This window comes from Podarcis erhardii (genome assembly GCF_964252035.2).
Source record: "Podarcis erhardii genome assembly, chromosome: 1".
NCBI classification, from domain to species: domain Eukaryota; kingdom Metazoa; phylum Chordata; class Lepidosauria; order Squamata; family Lacertidae; genus Podarcis; species Podarcis erhardii.
Window position 1 is genome coordinate 76107845 of NC_138497.1, and position 18752 is coordinate 76126596.

At 45.0% G+C, this 18752-nt stretch overlaps 1 protein-coding gene and 1 long non-coding RNA gene across 2 annotated transcripts in view; both read right to left on the reverse strand.

The window, feature by feature from the left end:
* Nucleotides 1-327: 327 nt before the first annotated feature.
* On the reverse strand, nt 328-17465 carry LOC309330304 (uncharacterized protein). The gene is made up of 8 exons (XM_081841730.1): nt 17382-17465; nt 13411-13574; nt 11710-11781; nt 9604-9785; nt 7535-9465; nt 6875-6959; nt 2179-3959; nt 328-361 (listed from the first exon to the last, which is right to left on the reverse strand). Exons 2-5 carry the CDS (start codon nt 13472-13474, stop codon nt 8626-8628), a joined length of 1158 nt encoding a protein of 385 aa, XP_081697856.1. The 5' UTR covers nt 13475-13574; nt 17382-17465; the 3' UTR covers nt 328-361; nt 2179-3959; nt 6875-6959; nt 7535-8625.
* Nucleotides 17466-17665: 200 nt separating this feature from the next.
* The window catches only part of LOC309331043, a 29815-nt gene continuing 28728 nt past the window's right edge, over nt 17666-18752 (reverse strand). Inside the window, exon 2 of the long non-coding RNA XR_014151700.1 lies at nt 17666-18747. This is a non-coding gene — a long non-coding RNA (uncharacterized lncRNA). The remainder of the gene's footprint in view (nt 18748-18752) is intronic.

Consider the following 18752-nt stretch of genomic DNA (forward strand, 5'->3'; position numbering starts at 1 on the left):
TTAAAATCCCACCCATCTATTGTTTGGCAGGGAAGGAAGGGGAAAGAGAAGCCAGATAACCAGAAGAATTGTAACTTTTTGAAAGAGCTCTTTGCGCACAGCTCCAGCCTCTGGGTGGCATGGGGGACGGCCCAGTGCACACGATCTATTTGCATGTGCGTCTCTCCATCCAGCTGACAAAATGCATAGAGAAGCCGATGTGGCACATGCGCTAGACAGATGGGAGTGCAGAAAGGTATTACTTCTTGTTGACGGGATTGAAAGAAAAATTGAAGCTCTAGAATTGTGTTTTTAAAAATGTGTTCCACAAGATAAACACAACAGTAACTTACTCAGACATCTTGGTTTTGTTGATGAGCACCTGCAACAAACCAAAGGCATATATATATTTAATACAAGTGTATTGTTTGGATTAAACAACACTGGCCACTAGTAGAAAATAGAAATTGGTTTGTACTTATTGCCTGACTGCTCCCCATCTGCTGAGTGAGGAAGTAGTTGCAGAATTTATGGAAGGCTGCCAAAGACATTTTCTCTCCCCCCCTCCCATATAATTTGTATTAATTTTTTCCTTTTATAATACAACAAATCCAACCTTACAATAACAAACAAATATATTCTTTGGTCAGTCGCAATGAGAAAAGCCTATCTATACCAAGCCTTCCAGAAAACTTGCAAGTTTTAACCCTTGTAGAAACACTGTGCTGAAACCTCTGCAATAAACTCATATTGCAGCCCGTGTGAGGAGACAAAGCATGCTTTGCTACTTAGTCAATAGCTTACATTTTATTGCAAGTGATTCTTATCAGTACATGTATGCATTCTACTGACTGCCATAATGGTGGTAACCAGAGAAGTACACAGCTATACATTTAGGAATTTGCTTCCATTTCAGCAGCTTCTCAGGAACAAGTTGCATTAAACTTTAAGGTTTCCCTGTATTTTTGTATTGTTTCAAATCGATTATTTAAAAGGTATGTGCCTCGCCCACCCCCCCACCCCCCACCAGTGTGTGAACTAACTACTTTGCTATCTTTGGATGGCCATTATACCCAGAATGAGACAAGGAAGAGTTAAAAGATGGCCAGAAAGGACACCCCCGAAGGCCATGGCTGACCTCCCGAAAGAAACCTTATCCTGAAAAATGTGTAGGGCCTGCCTATCACAGAATGGAGAAGAAAGTGCTTCTAAAAATGGCTTGCAAAGGAGCTGCAGCTGTCTCCTTGGGTTGTGGCCTGCCTTTCCTAGTGACTCAGGAGGGCCAATGAGGGGTGTCATTGTGGTAACCGCAGGTGGCAAAGGTGCAAATGACAGTGGGCGTGACATATACTAGAAATAAAACAAAATACAAATAAGGAACAACAGAGGGAAATCATGCCAATCATCAAAATAGACGTTTGTGTAATTTGCAGTTTTGTATCCTTTCCGTACTTTCTACCGTATATCCCAACTTGTCAGTTGCCTTTTTTGCAGAAATGTCAGCGTGCTACTTGTGAAACCAGCGCCACTCAGACTCACTGAAAACAAAGCACCCTATTTTAATCATTTTCTTAGCAGCAAGTGCGAAAAAGGTCACGCGGTCAAGCATTACATCTTCCCCTTTCTTCTTCAACAAGTGGCTTTTCCATCTGCTCCCTACCGCCCCAAAATTGCTTACTGAACAGAGAGCAAGCTTACTCAAATTAGTTATGCTTTTCTTTCCTGAAAGGCAAAATCGTATGCTTCCTTCTTTTTCTTTTTTCTGGTTAGGCTTTCTCTACCCAGCAAGTTTTAATGTAGAAACAGGCCATGTTTTCAGCAGGGAGATTTGACTGCGTTCTCAAGCTCAGGTTTCGCAGTGCAAATTTACACTGCCGATTCCTTAACATCGTGGGAATTAAATATGAGGACGGAGTAAATCTGAGCTTTCCAGCTCTTGAATCCTGAGAGCCAAAGCCACTTTTATGGAGTGGGACCAGCAACAAAGTCCGATGAAATTGATTGCTGTAACAGGCTAAAGAGAAAAAAGACAGATGGGTGCTCAGAGGACAGACTTTGACTCCAACACTGGGGTTTAGATCCTTTCCCCCCCAGTCAAGAATCATTAATCTAGGAACCACAAAATTTCTACTCTTTCTTTCAGCCTCTTAGAACAGCAAGTGGGGGGGGGGGTCAATAAGAGACATGCAAAGGGCTCACCTAAGTCCCAAGAAGAAAAACACACAGCGCTGGTGGGAGGACTGGATCAACTGGCAAGCCACGGGCAGCTGGCTTACTGAGGAGGTATAAATGTGTTTCTTAAACAGCTCAGCAAAAAAACCCATTCTCTCTTTAAGGGCATGGAGTCTTCCTTAGACCAATGGTGTGTAAGGGTCCAGAAATACAAACCACCCCCCTCGGCTAAAGCAATCAATTTGAGAAGCAGTCAAGAACTCTTGGAGAAGCCAGGCAGCAGGGAGAATAACAGAAGAGGAAGTGTATTTTGCAGAGTGTTGGGAGCACAGTCATATATTTTACATGGTAAACACGTAAAATGAATCCAGTGAAAGACACATATGAAAAATATACATATACACATGCTCAGAACTTCAGTTAATTTTTAACATAGACAACATTTACAGGGTCCACCCTAATTTCCATGTGCACCCAATTCAGGTACATACTACCTTATTGATCTTTTTGTATTTATACCACACCTTTTCTCCAAGGACACATCAGATTCTTCTATTATACCCTTACAACAACCCTATGAGGTAGGCTAGGTGAAGTGATAATAATCTATATAGCATGTTAGTGTGTTCAAAGTGCTGCATACGTAGTAATCCAGAAGGCAAGGTAAAGTAAATGTCGGCAGTTCATGATGGGGAGTGGGGGGGGGGGAGTCATGGTTCAGAAACAGTAGCTTGTCTAACACCGCCTAGCAAATTCATTGCAGAAGCAGAATTTGAAGGTGGGACTTCCTGATTCAAAGCTCAGTTTCGTTGCCACTGTGCAACTGAACAAATTGCCTGAGGCTACTCAGCAAATTTCTCAACCAAGCAGGAATTTGAAGCAAACTTTTTGCATAAGGGCTAGTCCAATACATTTTGCAGCATGAAGCAAAGGTCCTCCCTACTGGCCCCATTTCACATGCAGAAGCTGACTGAACTTACAGTTGAATTTTACTTCATAAATTGCACTGGGCCATCAACCTCCACCGCACCTGAGGGAAGCAGGCAGCACACAAAGCCTCACCACAACTCCCTATTTGCTGACTCCAAATCTGTTGCCACCATGCCCCCCCCCCACTCTGTCTAAGACAGTGGTGGCCAAACTTGGCCCTCCAGCTGTTTTGGGACTACAATTCCCATCATCCCTGACCACTGGTCCTGTTAGCTAGGGATGATGGGAGTTGTAGTCCAAAAACAGCTGGAGGGTCAAGTTTGGCCACCACTGGCTAAGAGAAGGGCCAGCATCCTACAGCCCAAATCCACCACTTTCCCACTGTACCACAGACTCTCATTGGGTATCATTTAAGAAGTCAATACCGAGGAAATAATCACATTCATCAGCTGCAGCTTTAAGCTGCACGGTCCATGAAAACTGGCTTTTCAAGTTTATATCCAGGGAAGATGGATTTTAAGGCTTCTCAGTAGTTTGGTGGATTTCGGATGTTCTCTTCCCTCCTGCTCCTCCTCTCCTTTTTCAATGCTTCCCGCAGACTCAATACATCCACGTTTGACACGCTGTGCAGGTACAGATCTTAAGTTCAAAGAGATACTAAAGAAGGATTACAGCACCCAAGGCAATACTGCAGTATAAATTCTCCTCACAGCTTCCAGCAAATCTCATTCCCCTGATAGCAGCAAGCAGGGATAGTATAGCACTGGAATGCTGATCCTTAAAGGTGCTGAATGGCTAATATGATGTTGTTGATGATGATGAAGCCCAAACCTGCCTTTTTGGTATGATAGCCTCTCTTCCCACAGGGTCCTCTTGGGCTACCTAGAACAGACAGAAATAAGTACAAGAGCCCCCAAATACATGCTGTTTCTAAATGCAAGCAATGGGTTTGCCATGTATTGATCATAGAGATAATTATGTACAAAAACTGGGTTGGTTGCATTCAGTGGCGTAGCGTGGGTTGTCAGCACCCGGGGCAAGGCAAGTGATTTGCGCCCCCTAACCCGTGGATTTGCCCTAACCCCAGAAGTTGCGCCCGGTGCGGCCGGCCCCCCCTGCACCCCCCACGCTACGCCACTGGTTGCATTATCAAGACATCACACAGGAAGATAGTTTGCTGCTAATTATAAATGTGACATTAATCAGGGCAATTTATATAGAAATAACCCGAAGTGCAGAAGGCAGTTTCTCCATGAGGGAAGTGAGGGGCAGATGGGGCTCATCAACCTGGGAAGGGAACCCGTCTAGAAGGAAAACACTTATTCTAAGCCTCTGCTGCATTGTGGGATATCTTGGGGAGAAGAAAAGGCTAAGGAGTAAACCCTACACAAACCTGGAGTAGAGTATAGAGTGATTTTGTACTACAACTCTCATCATCCTTAGCTAGCAGGACCAGTGGTCAGAGATGATGGGGATTGTAGTCCACTGATAGAAGGCACTCCCTGCTACAGAGTGGGGGAGGGCAGACCTTTGAACCTTCAGGTGTTGCTGAACTACAACTCCCATCATCCCTACCTAATGGGGCTAATGGGAGTTGTAGTCCAACATTTTGAGGGCCACAAGATAGCCAGTCCTGCACAGTACTCTGGAATAAATCAGGAGCCTGAAATTCAACTTCATGTTTTGAATCCAGGCTGCTCTAAGTCCACTTTCACATTTGATTCTGGCATAAAATGTCCGCTCTGATTCAGCTAGATTATAAAAGCAAATGCAATGCCATCTCAAGCCTCTCTGTTAATCAGTAACCACCCTGCTAGCTGCAAACAGTCAGAAAGCACTACAGCTCCTGTTCTGGCACCTGGGCAACTCAGGAAAGGGCTGCCTGCACTGTCATAGAGAGATTGCAGTGCCAGAGAAGGGAGAACAACTCGTCTTAGTAATGAACGCGCTCTGGCATAGCCTGGTGAGAAAAGCTTGTGTCACATGGGCATGATCAAGGTGGAATCGGACTTCATTTTATTAACCTCAAGTGTCCAGCTTTCATATCGCCCCTCTTGCTTCGGAATACAGCTTCCTTCTGCCACCTGCTGGTAGAAGCACAGCCAAAGCAACATTCAAAAGGTAAAATGCAGCAAGTCCATTGCAACATAGCCTTCCTGAAAGTAACAGGACAGGGCTGAACCAAACAACTAACTTATTGCAGTAGGGCTGGGGCTGCAATATCTAGAGGGTAAGACACTTTTAATTTCATAGAATCATTTATGAAACTTCTGGGTAGCACAAAAACCCAGAAAACCGAAAGGGCTGTCCTTGTAGAGAGAAAGAATGCTAACAAGACTTTACACAAAGATCAGCTATCATATAGAGTCAGTTAGAATAGGAAAAAAGGCTATAAATCCCCTGACCCTACCGAAGAGCTCAAAATGCATAGGGCTCTTGATTCCTGAATGCTGGCAGCCCCTGTGTGTTTTCTGAGTCAGACTGTATGTGCATCAAGGATATGCCTATACTTCTCTGCTATACTTTTCAGTTGGGTAGTCTCAACCAGACACCTCTTAAATACATCTCTATTATTGCCAGGTCTACATAGGGTCACAATGTTCTTTATTTAATATAATTTCTCATATTACAGAAACGCTACTCACATATGACACATTTGAAGCCAAACTTCAATCAGATTATATAAATGTTATATAATTACTCATTCCACAGGGCAGGTTCCAGTACCAAGAAGACCCTCTGCCTGGTTCCCTGTAGCTTTACTTCCCGCAGGGAGGGAAGCGCCAGAAAGCCCTCAGCACTGGACTTCAGTGTCCAGGCTGAACGATGGGGGTGGAGATGCTCCTTCAGGTATACTGGGCTGAGGCCATGCTCGGAAATGTATTGGGAGCCAGTATAGGTCTTTCAGGACCAGTATTTTATGGTCTCGGTGGCTGCTCCCAGTCACCAGTCTAGCATCCCCATTCTGGATTAATTGTAGTTTCTGAGTAACCTTCAAAGGTAGCTCCACACAGACTACATTGCAGTTGTCCAAGCAGGAGATAACCAGCGCATGTACCACACTGGTGAGATAGTGTGCAGGCAGGTAGGTTCTCAGCTGGCGTAACAGGTGGAGCTGGTAAACAGCTGCCCTGAACACAGAATTGACCTGCGCCTCCATGGACAGCTTTGAGTCCAAAATGAGTCCCAGGCTGCGCACCTAGTCCTTCAGGGGCACAGTTAACCCATTCAGGAACAGGGAGTCCCCCACACCTGCCTGCCCCATCCGCCAGAAACAATATTTCTGTCTTGTCAGGATTGAACTTCAATCCATTAGCTGCCATCCATCCTCCAACAGCCTCCAGACACTCACACAGGACATTCACTACCTTCACTGCTTCTGATTTAAATGAGAGGTAGAGCACAGCAGGGCTGGTTTGCTCCTCCAGCACCTTGAATATTGGCCAAGCTACCTGAAGGGGAGGTGCAAAACTACCATAATGTTCTGAGCCACATTTTGTATTGGATTTTTAAAAGGGGGTGCATGTGACCTGGGTAATGCTCAGGGTGGGGAAGGTAGAGCAAAGGAAGGATTATCTTTTCATTGCTGCTCAGGATGCTGAAACAGAGTTGGAGGAACCATAGGAACTCCCATGTTTTCTTGCTGCCTGTTGTGCTTGTTGCGTTAGAATTCCTCAAGGCTACTGACTGGTAGAGTCAATGCATTTATAGCATTTTACAGGTGCAACAGATAAGGATCAAGGGCCAGCTCACATCCCAACCACCCCAGTCTGTACACACACACACACCCCACTGCCCATCTGCTTCAGTTTGCTAGGGATGAAACCAGCCAGTGTTCTGCATAAAAATGTTCAAAATCTACAACCACAGTTCAAAATCTGAAAGAACAAGGGAAAAAAATACAACCAGAATATATGAAAAAAGAATAAATACCTACTTTATTCCAATCACAGAATCTAGGATTTTAAGCACCAGATTTAAATTCTACTGCTGACAACCCACCTGCTCTCTAATGCCGCATCCATCCCTGATTTAAGAGTCTTTTATGCAAATGTTACAAACTCTCATCTTGTAGGAGCTGGAAAGTGCTGTCAAGACAATCTCCAGTTTGAACGTTCTGCTCCAATGTTATAATTTCCCTGACAATAAAAGAGGCCTACGGTGGCTCTGCTAAGAAAGGGCTGAATTATCACATTTACAGAGTTATGGAAATAGGCATAGCTGCTGTGGAGAGCCATTTACCTCATCAAATTGGGTAATTTAAAGAGCTTGTTGGTGTATTTCAGCACAAAAGCAAGGATCAGGGATGTATGCAAACTGTAATTTCACAGGAGCATTAAAAAAAACCCCTCCCAAACCACAGATTGTGGTACTAGATGCATAATTTCGTTTCCTAGGAAACTCAGTTTTCACTTTTTAAAAAAGCAATTTTTTTTAGTCTTATGATGATTACCAGTATTTGCTTGAATGTGTCTGGGCAATGCCCTGGTCAACTTCAGAAAGCAGAAGAATTGCAAACTAAGATTTCCAGTGGTGACAGTCCTCTAAATATTTTCAGTCCCCTGAATAGTTCCTTGTTCTTCTCATTACTGGCCAAATCAAGTTTAAAAAAGACACCCACACCCAGCCTGCAAAGTATTTTTAGAGCAGAGTAAACATAGCCCTGGTCCACAGCTCAGTGACAAAGCAGATAATTGAATACATAAACTTTTGGCATCTTCCATTGAAGGAGTTAGATGGGCTGCAAAAGAATCTACTGGGGGAGGATGGTTTAAGGCAGCTCAGTAGAAGGCAGCTTCTTCATAACAGAAACATTCTAATGGCTTCCTTAGGCCTTCTGACTGGCTTTGAGCGCTCACATGCTTTCTTACGGTATTTGGTTATTTACTAAGATCCAAAGTAGGCATGGCTGCGGCAGTCCCATGTGTTGAAGCCAGGAACTTGCTGTAGAACAAGGGTGGTAAACCCATGGGCCAAATCAGGTCTGCCAAGCCCTTTCAAGTGGTTGCTTTCCTCCCCCAGTGCAAGGGGGAGGAAAATCGCTGCCTATGGTCTTCAGAAGTTGGGCCCTTTGTAGGAGAGACAGCAATAGCCCTCAACACTGCAGCACTGGATGTGGTGGAGAGATTTAAATCTCCCCGGGGAAGTTCAGCACTGTGACGGGGATGTGTAGGGTGTGTGGTTGTGTACGTGGAAGAAAGGGTGTGAAAGAACTGAGAAAGGGTAGGAAACAGTGGGCCCAGGATGATCGTGCTCACTTTAGAGACACCCATTTCTGCTTTCCTCAAGCCCTCCACCAGGGCATGTCCCCTGAAAGGCTAGCCAAGAGCGAATGCAGCGGAAAAAGTTGAGCCATCCCTGCTGCGGAATAAGGAGGTGGGTGAAGAGAGTGTGTACAATGCAAGACCTGCTCCTTCTCCTAGATACTGGGAAGGTGCTGGGAGAGGAGGGACAGGCAAGGAGAGAAGCTTCAGTCACCATGAAGCACATTCCTCCCCACCTTTCTACATGTGTGAGATGAAACTGCTGCCATCTAGCTTGACCCTATGTCCATGCCATCTTCCTCGACATGGCTTGTTTAGAGCACTCCATGTCCACCTCTCCAGGCCACAGAGACCTCTCTAGATCCACCAGCAGGTCTTGGTGACACTCCCGGATGTTCACTGGGTACCTTGCTCTGACAAACTCATAAGCAGCCAGCAGCCTCATGTGGTGCTTGACCATCAGGTACTGGATGACACAGGTAGGAGCCAGGGAGTAGCCATCCCTGCAGTGAATCAGAACCCGCTTCCTTTTCTCCAGCGAGGCCTCAAGGCACCGGTTGATGTCCCAGAAGCACGGCTGCTGCAGAGAAAGGCGCTCCTCCTCCAAAGGCCCCTGGACGTGCACCTTGAGGCGGGACCAGCTATGCTGGGGCCCTCGGCTGCAGGTGCAAGGGATGAGGCTCAGCCTGCAGTCCCTGGGCAAGCTGCTCACGTCAATGATGCTGTCAATCTGGTTCTTGCACAGCGCCTGCCCACTGTAAGCTGCACGGAGGTTCCCTATGTAGATGAAGTCCGTTACCCTGGCGATGACCGGCTCCAAGAAACCGAAGCCCGCCTGCAGCTCCCTTGGTTTTGGGTCACTGGCCTCCCCGGATTTGAGACTCCCATTGCGGCGCTTCTTGGAGCTAGAAACAGATGACGGATTGGGATTGAATTCAAAGCCGCCCTTTGGCAGCAACGGAGAAAACAAAGAGTTGGAAGACTTGGGCTTGGATGGAGATCCCGTTGGCTTGGAGGGGATGGATTTGGATGAAGAACTGGGTACAGAGGCACAAAACAAGGATGCCCGTTCCAGGGAACCAGTGCTGCTGGCTGCCCCACCACTGTGGGCTTGTTTCATCTATTTGAAAAAGAGGAGAGAGGTATCAATTAAGTTCCTGCCACTGTAGGCTGCTACTAGATTCACAAACTGATGCAGCCGCATGACAGACAACAAACTGTGTATTCCCCAACAAATGTCTCTTAGATCACCACTCACCTGAGTATCAAGGTTCTGCAGAGAGACCAAGCCACTGTATTGCCTGGCATTGTCTGATGAGAGGGATAAGCAGAGTGTCTGGTGAGTCTTCATGGGTGACCGAGGCCTTGATGAAGCTTCTCTGTGGTCTATCTTTTGTTCTGGCACTTCATTCCTGCTCATTATCAAGTCTGGGCAAGAACCTGCAAGAACAGGATGGTTCCCCCCAAGAACAGATGCTCATGAAATAGCTCCCCTTTGCACAGATCTACAACGTATCATGAATGCTAATGAATTGTGCCTCTGGGAAGAGGCAATTCCTTTCACGCAACTCCCACTGCCATTGCTTTTAGATTATATTTTGCCATGAGCACACACATGGCTTTAAGCAGAGCCTTTCACTGGAAGGTAGCTGTCACATCCGTTTCTATAAGCATTCCCTCTGTCTCAGCATATAAACGTAAAATATGCTAATAGACCACTAACGAAAACAAATTAAAATGATTCATCTACTCCTTAAAATGTGTGAGCTGTATCCTTTGTATGTTCTATTTACAGTACAGCCGCTGAACTTAGTGGATTTTAGTGAGCCATGTCCATTAATTTCAATGGGCCCATTCTGAGTAGGACTAACAACCCTGTGTGTTTTGAATCAGCCTGATATTTAAGCACTAGCCTGGCAGTCATAGGTGATCAGGAATTCCATTCAGGTGAGTAAGCAAGCTAGAAGAAAGATGGAGCACTCCATTGCTCCACTACAACCAGAACAGAACCCAGGCTGGCTGCTGGAAGAAGAGGGAAGCTCCCCTCCTCTGTACCCAGCATAGAAGTGCAGCAAGCTGCCATAGGAGAGACTGAGCTCTTTGACATCCTGTGGAAGCTGGTAGGTTTGCTTGCAGGCTAGTAACTTTCGTGGGCTTATTTGCAAGGCTGGTTTAAATGCACATTGCCTGTGCCTTCACAAAGAGCATGCAGTTAATAACTGTATGATGTGCCACTTGCCTTCCAGAGGCAACATGGAAAAAGAACCACCACTGAGTGTTGTTAACATGGGTGACAGTTATTAGAGGCTCTAGGCCTTAACTTGTTCATACATTAAAATTAATTAGTAAATAGCAGTATCTGTTCATACTGAAAGCCCAAGAATACCTTGATCCTACAAATGAGCGTAGCTGTGACAGAGGACAAAATGGCTTATGCCAAAGCAACTCCTGCAGCACCCAAAGCTTTTCCCAGTAACACAAATCCATCCTGCTAGGCTGCTAATCCATTGCAATCCAGTTACAAAAATCCACAGCCAAACATGCACAGTTAGGCTACGTATTCTGTGCTTCAAATCAAGTAATTTGTTGTTAATTTGGAAGATGCTCTTTTCTACATGCTTATACAACAGAGATTATTCCAGGTAAAGCAGCACTTATATTATAAGATTGCTACTTTGAGTGAAATCTGTTGCAGAAAAGCAGGAAATAAATGAAGTAAATAGGGTTGAGTCCAATTGTGCTCTTCCACTGCTTGCAGAAAGGCTTTCGATCCAGCAGACGCTTCCACTAAGAGAAGGTGGGAAAGAAGCAATTCTCACCAATCCTTCCTGCCTTCCTTGAAAAATGTGGATCCTCCAGAACAACATGGAAGGTGGCGGGGGTTAGAAACGAGGAATCACAAAAATCTCCTTCACCTTTCACTAGTCTGCTGAATCAAAAGCCCAAGGAGAAAGCCACAAGGGGATCCAACCCATAACAACAAATTCTAGCTGCTGAACATGCACAGGCTACCATCTTTCCTCCCAGTAAGAATCCAGTGTTTTGCTGTGTGGCCAGCATCTCTCCATCAAAGACAATAGCTACTTTTGCCCTATTCACTGGATTCTGCACTAAGAGTTGTGAACAAATTCTGTACCCTGAAAAGGTATATCTGTCCAACCTGTCTCATTCATGCAAAGTATAGAGATGTGCCTATATTTCCTTGATGAGCATGATTTGTTCTCACAGTCACAACAAATGGTGTCACCATCGTTCAAATGTTCAAATTCTTTCTTACCGTCCAGATTCAGTTTCAGTATTCGGTCCACAGGAGCCGAATACAAAAGCAGATAGTATATTGGAATGCGCTGCACGCTTCACCTACCTGTACAGTGTTGGGAAAGTGCCACGGGGGAAGACAGGTGCAAGGCCTTCCAAAGGTGCTTTGTAAGCAAGCCTGGAAATTGAGAGAAACATGCATGTTAGCAAGGAATGGCTTATCAGATAACATCAAAAAAGCACATGTTAAAGTTGATGCATGCAACATACGAGCTGCCGCCACCACCCCAATCCAGTGCAATGCTTATGGTTGACAATACTATTACCATTTAGCACATATTGAAGCACCTAAAAAATCTAAGAGCTGTGCAAATGAGTCCTATGTCTGCTGTGCAAGGGACATTTTGCCACAGCAATGTAGTGCTGTGTTTCATTAATGCAGCAAAACACTTGGGATGTTGCACCAGGGAAGGTATTCCAGAGACTGCACTGTGAGACACTCCTTCAGGTGTCTCCTCCTTGAGAGGTCCGGATGGTGGCAACACGAGAACGGGCCTTCTCTGCAGTGGCTCCCCATCTGTGGAATGCCCTCTCCAGGAAAGTTCGCCTGGCACCTTCATTATACACCTTTAGGTGCCAGGCAAAAAAATTTCTTTTTAACCAAACCTTTGGCTGACCTAATCAACATCCTATACCATTTAAAATGTGGCTCTTTTTTTGGGGGGGGTGTTATTGGATTGTTGTTTTTATTTTTATTTTATATATTGTGATCTTTTTTGTGAACCGCCCTGAGACTTCCAGGTATAGGGTGGTATATTAATTTAATAAATGAAATGAAATGAAATACTTTGCACAAGGCAGAGCCTTTGTAAGAGGGTTGATACAATAAGCACAAGACTTTCCACGTTGACATGAACAAAGATTGCCTAAAATGGCACTTATGTGTTGTATCAACCACAGATGATCAACTCAAAACGTTTAGAGCAAGAGTAAAGGTTCATAGTCCAAACAACTCCCCAGTACCATGGACAGGCATATAATGATGCTACAAAGATGTGGAAGCTTTGGTTCTACAAACTGGATGGCAGCTCCTGTCATCCCTGACTATTGGCCAAAAGGCTGAGGTTGATGGAAGCTGGAGTCCAACAACACAAGAAGGGCCACAGGTTCCCTATCCAGGGCACACACAACAACAGAGGTCAATGAGATGCTTCCAGGAAGTCTACAAGTGGGGCATGATGTGGGAAGCATCCAATGAACTCAGAGAAGAAGGTTCCAGATTCAGTCCTTGGTAGGATCTCAGCCCAAGGAAGACCTCCACCTGAGACCCTAGAGAGCCACTGCCATTCATAGGAGAAAACAGTGAGCTACACATGAGACATATGAAGCTGATTTCTACTGAGTCAGACCATTGGTTGAAACTGTCTGCACTGACTGGCAGTACTTCTTTCAGATTCCAGACGAGTGTCATTCTCCATCTGACCTAGAGATGCCAGGGATTGAATCTTTGCATGTCAATGCGTTACGACCTTCCTCTTGGCTCTGTGAACCAGTGACCTTACTTAGTATTAGGAGGCTTCATCCTGAAGACCCACGTGTCCACGGCCCTCCATGGGGCAGGGACAGAGAAAGGGAGAACAAGAAATGGACTCACACAGGGAAACAAGCTATTGCCACAGATCTAGGCAAGTTATCTGAACAATAGGATGCAGATTGGGTGTGCTGGTGTGTTTCAGCATGCCTTTGTGCAATAGAAGCCCTTTGAGGGTACCTTTAGAACTGGGTCTGTCTCTCTTCTCTTACTTACCTGTAATCCCACTTTTCCTAGAATCTGGTCCTTTGTTCATCATTATGCCTGCCGTTGACTCCATGGCATCCAAATCCGAAATATGGAAGAACAGATGGGCTCTAGACTCTAAACCTGCAGCAGGACAGCTCAGATTTACAGCAGGGCATAGAAGATCTAGGCTACTGGGAGAAGAAAAAAAGGTAGAATGGCAAGTTCATATGCAAAATCCTTTGAAGGGTGGTAATGAAACATTCAAGTGTGCATGTTGAACAGAAGCAAGCTTGCATGCTCCAGAGGTGTCAAACCAAATCTGAATGGAAAACTGAACCAAATTGTTATTCTTACCAAAATTAGAAGAGAGTAAGTCATCTATTACAGTGGTACCTCAAGTTACAAACGCCTCAAGTTACAAACGCCTCAGGTTACAAACTCCACTAACCTGGAAGAGTTACCACGAGTTGACAACTTTGCCCCAGGATGAGAACAGAAATCGTGTGCCAGCAGCGCAGCGGCAGCAAGAGGCCCCATTAGCAAAAGCATGCCTCTAGTTAAGAACAGTTTCAGGTTAAGAACAGACCTCCAGAACGAATTAAGTTCATAACTAGAGGTACCACTGTATTTGAAACTCACTGCTGAAATTGTAGAACTTTTTTAAAAAAAAAAAAAAAAAAATCAAGTTGCAGATTCAGAATAAGAATTCAAGTAGAAACCATAAACAGGTTGGTCCCCAACTGAAATGAAGAAAGCAGCAAGTTGCTTGTTAGAGTTCTAAAGTTTCTCATGTTGTGAAAACATGCCAAAGTATATATCCATATACTGTATGAGCAGTAAGATCATTTAGGCACGAGAAAGCATTATATACCTTATGCCTGGGGAAAGTCACAGTGAAGGGAAAATGTGGCATAATTAATTGAAATATTCATGGGAGCTATCTGATTATTAAAAGTAGCTTTAAGTGCTTGCAAGAGGAAGGTCTCATCCATGGAAAAAGACAAAGTTGTTTGTGAGATGTAGCACCTTTGGAGTTCTTGAATAATTATTCAATAATTTTAATCCCTAACACCACTTGTAGACAAAGCAGTATATCTAGCTGTAGAGAGTCTCCATCAGTTCAGGGTGCAGCTGTAGCTGCCGTCTAAGCGCCAGCCTGAAAGCATGTTGCTCCAAAGCATTAGAAAGAGGAACTCTGACAGCTTAGAAGTGGATGTTGTGTAGGCGGGCAGGAGAATATCAAGCAATGATCCAGAATCAATATAATGTCTTCTTTCCCGAGTTATCTCCCCTGCCCCCTATGCTCCAGCTTTCATTACACAATGTCGGCTTCTCTGTCTTGTATATTTAACCACCATCCGGCATGATGTTATAAATGTTCCACATTGAGATTAATCACCCCACATCAAATGTGCAAACTGGCACCGTGTTGTAAATGATGTTTACACATTCCCACACAAACCGGAACACGTTCGGAGGCAATCTCCGATTACTTGATATTGGCACATACGCAAGAGAAGGACAGAAGGTCACCGCTTGCTTGAGACCACCCCACTTGACCCTTGGGGCTGGGCTACCCACATCTTGGTCTCATCCAGAAGACAAGAGCATAAAAAAGCCCTAATGGATCAGACCAAGGACCAATCTCCTCCAGCTTCCTATTGGCCACAGTGGCCAACCAGATACCTCCTGGGAAGCAGGATATGAGGGCAATAGTATCCTGGCTACCACGGTTGTCCCCCGCCCCCAGTTCACCCCCCCCCCCCGCGACTGGTATTCAGAGGCACTGGGGTCTTATAGGAAAAATGGCAACGTTGGTGCCCCGGTCCTTTCCCAAAGCACCACAAAGGAGGAAGTTTACGAGCGCACACAATAAAGCTCACCAAGGGAAAGGAAAGAGAAAGATATAAACTATTCTGAGACATCAGACGTAAAACAAACAAAGCAAAACTAGCAATAAAAGACTCCGGGGTCTCCTGGGGTGGGCAGCTCCCCCTCCCTGACCCCATAGCCCACTTCCGTGGCAGAGGCCACGCTACAAGTTTTGCCCGCCGGGTCCCCAGCGCGCCCCTCTCCGCCCGTCGGGCAGCCCCACATACGCGGAGCCGGGGCTCGCAGCTTCCTTTCTCCGCCTCGACGGGAAGTGGCGCCGCGCTCTGCAGCAGAACTTCGGGCTAAAGTTCTGGCTGCGCTTCCAGACGCAGCTCTCGAGGATCGCCCTGCGCTGCACCTGCCAGGAAGGAGCTCCGCGCCCCGAAATCCACGACGGACTCTCGGCGCTTCCTAGCCATCTTTTGGCGAGGGAAAGAAGGGGGGCCGCGAGGACCGTGCAAGGGCAGGATGGGAAATGTAGTCTGCGAGGCGCAAGCGGGACGCCTCCGCCTTCCCAGGAACGCCCCTCGCCTGCCCGCGGTGGGCGGTGAACTTGGCCCGCCCCCGTGGTCGCGTCCCGCGTCTGTATCGCTTCCAGCGCGTGGCAGGCAGATCTTTTCTCTAGCTCAGAGACAAGGCTGTAGTTGGGGGCGGGGGAGGGGAGAGATCATCTCGGAATCATCTGTCGGGTCGCTCGTATTTAAATAAATCCAAAGAACACACTGTGCATTTGCAAAGCGTCCTGTGGGTGGATCTTATTGGTTTCTCTTGTAACTCTGAGGTGATGAAAAAAATGCTGCTGTATCAATCTCCTGAGAGCAGATGGCTGTTCGACTAAGATTGACAGTACTGCCTTTAGGTGGTGTATGTGTTTGTGCGGATAGGGATGGGGATTTCTACCCCCTCACTAAGTATGGCTCCTGTGAATAGTCACAGTGCTTATTGCACATGTATTTAAACTTTAATTGTATTTTCATCCTGTAATTTTTGCATATCGTTGCCATTTGACTCTATCTCCATTTTTTCACACATATATGCTCTGTGCGCGCACGCACACATTTGCCAGCTGAGAATAACATGTCATGCATCTGATGCTATTCTCACCAATTGAGAATAATATTTATGCAGCTAGTCCATGAAAACTTTTTCCATAACAAATTTGTTAGTCTTTAAGATGCTACAGTACTAGCCTTAAGGATTCTTTGGTGGAAAGATAACAGAGTTATAGCCTCTCTGACAACGAGGAGGTTGCTGGTGATGTTTCCTAGTTCTGTGTATTGTAGATAATTAAAGTATCCAGGCCAGATACTCTTACTTACAGTACATATAATTGCAACAAAATCGTTAATGTTTTACTGATTTTCACTAGTTGAGTGAAAAGCTTGGGTATCCATATAGCATGGTTAAATAGCCAAATGGGCTATTTAGTAGGGCTGTTTACTAGATGAAGGATCTTGTTTCTCCCTACATATACAGATTGCAAATAAAGAGCATGCCATTTTTTTATCAAGGCATATTCGGCCATGGTATCAATCTGAGCAACAAAAGATTGCTATCACATTTGAAAGCTCAATCTTACTTCTTTCTCCATGTGGAAATTCTGAATGTTATTCTGTCTTATTGTGTTATAAAATATGTGCATTCATTACATAAAATATGTGCATTCATTCCATATAAATGTAAAAGTATGCTTTCTGAGTTGCAGGGAAATGTATTTTTAGAATGATTTATTTGGTACCACATTTATTTTACATAGATAACTGTCCTTCATGGTAAATAGTCTCTGTTACCGCTGTTTTGCATCAAAAGTAAGCCTTGCTGAGTTCAAGGTCTCTAAGTGTGTTTATGGATTTGTAGGCTTAATTCAGCTACTAGCCTTATGCTGCAGTCCTAGACCCACTGACCTGGGAATACTTCTAAGTACAGGATTATGCTCTAAAATACACAGGAATCCTGCAGTTCAGTTTGGTGGCCAAGCAAAAACATTCAGTTTGATCCTTGGCCATATTTCAAGGTCGGCTAAACAAGTAGGAGGCAGCATTACAATGAAGCAGATCAGTTTCCTCATTCTTCTTCAAGACTCCAGCTGAGAATTGCTAAAAGAAAATATACATAATGGCACTTACCCAGCTTTAAAAGCAGGAGTGTCCGAGACTGATGAACTGGTTTTTATTTTTGCTTCCTTGTTGCTAAAAACTTGCCAATTTGCAGCTCCTGCTGGGGCTGCTTGAGTAAATCAAACAGCCGAGCAGCCCCAGTCATTTATGAAGGGTCTACTCCTCCACAGAGCCAATTGCGATTGGTGGACCACTGCTCATTTTGGGTATCCAAGATACTGCTCTCTATATGATGGCAGACGTCACTGCCTGAGATCCAGAAACGGAAAGTCTTTGCTTGCTTGTTCCACAAATAAGAGGAAGAACCTGTTTTTATTATCATCTCACAAATCCATTTGTGGACAATAAACCCTGCAGGGATAGCGAAGAAGAAGTACCAGGGGTAGGAACAAGACAGAGTGGCATAATGCTGAGCTACACTTGACTTCCAAAGAGGTTAGTAGCAGAAGGAATCAAGATCTTCTCCTAGTTATTGCAGCATTTATTGACACACTTGATAGTAGTGGCAGGTGGCAATTGCAATCCATACATGTCTCTGACAACGTAAGCGGCAAATGTACCCAGCTGGAACAAAATAATGATATAGCATGCTCCTTTGTGTCACACTGAGCATATTTATTCTTTGTTGGCCCCAAACATAATAAATTGAAACCATAAAGATTTATTTGTCCCTCCCTGCTTGCTTGCTTTTGTTGCTGAGAATTCACACACAGATCTTGTTTCAGATCCCCATAACTCGCAAATCAATAGTCAATTGTAAATCAATAGTCAATTAGTTTTTGTTACAATTTACTTTTGATTTGCGAGTAGGGACCACTCCCACTATTGAAACTTATATTGGCCAGAGTTCTTGGTGTGCTTTTTTCTTGGTATACTCTAAGGAGCAGGCACACATACACCTGATTATTACAGAAAAAGAAAGTACTCCATGCAGCTCATCATTAAACTGTGAACTCGCTCCCACAGGAGGCAGTGATGACCACCAACTTGGATGGTTTTAAAAGAGGATTAGACAAATCGTGGAGGAGAGGACTATCAGTGGCTACTAACCATAATGGCTATGCTCTGCCTCCACAGGCAGAGGCAACAATCCCTCTGGATACCAGTTGCTGAAAACCACAGGGAAGGAAGAGTGCTCTTGTGCTTGGGACTTTCTTGTGGGTTTCCCTTAGGCATGTGGTTGGCCACTGTGAGAACAGGATGCTGGACTAGATGGGCCATTGGCCTGATCCAGCAGGCTCTTACCGTATTTATGTCCTCTGAAACCTGTCTGAAATACCTAGCAGCAATGTTGAAAGGAGAATTTATTTGATTCTTTCAATTTAACCTGTCTCTTTTTATTTAGCAAGCTGTTTGTTAGTCTCTCTCTCTCTCTCTCTA

Coding starts and splice junctions, on each gene's coding strand:
- LOC309330304 (XM_081841730.1), bottom strand. CDS start 13,474: ATGGAGTCAACGGCAGGCATAATGATGAACAAAGGACCAGATTCTAGG. Junction 9,786..11,709: donor ACTTTCCCAACACTGTACAG/GTAGGTGAAGCG, acceptor CTGTTCTTGCAG/GTTCTTGCCCAGACTTGATA. Junction 9,466..9,603: donor TGCAGAACCTTGATACTCAG/GTGAGTGGTGAT, acceptor TTTTTCAAATAG/ATGAAACAAGCCCACAGTGG.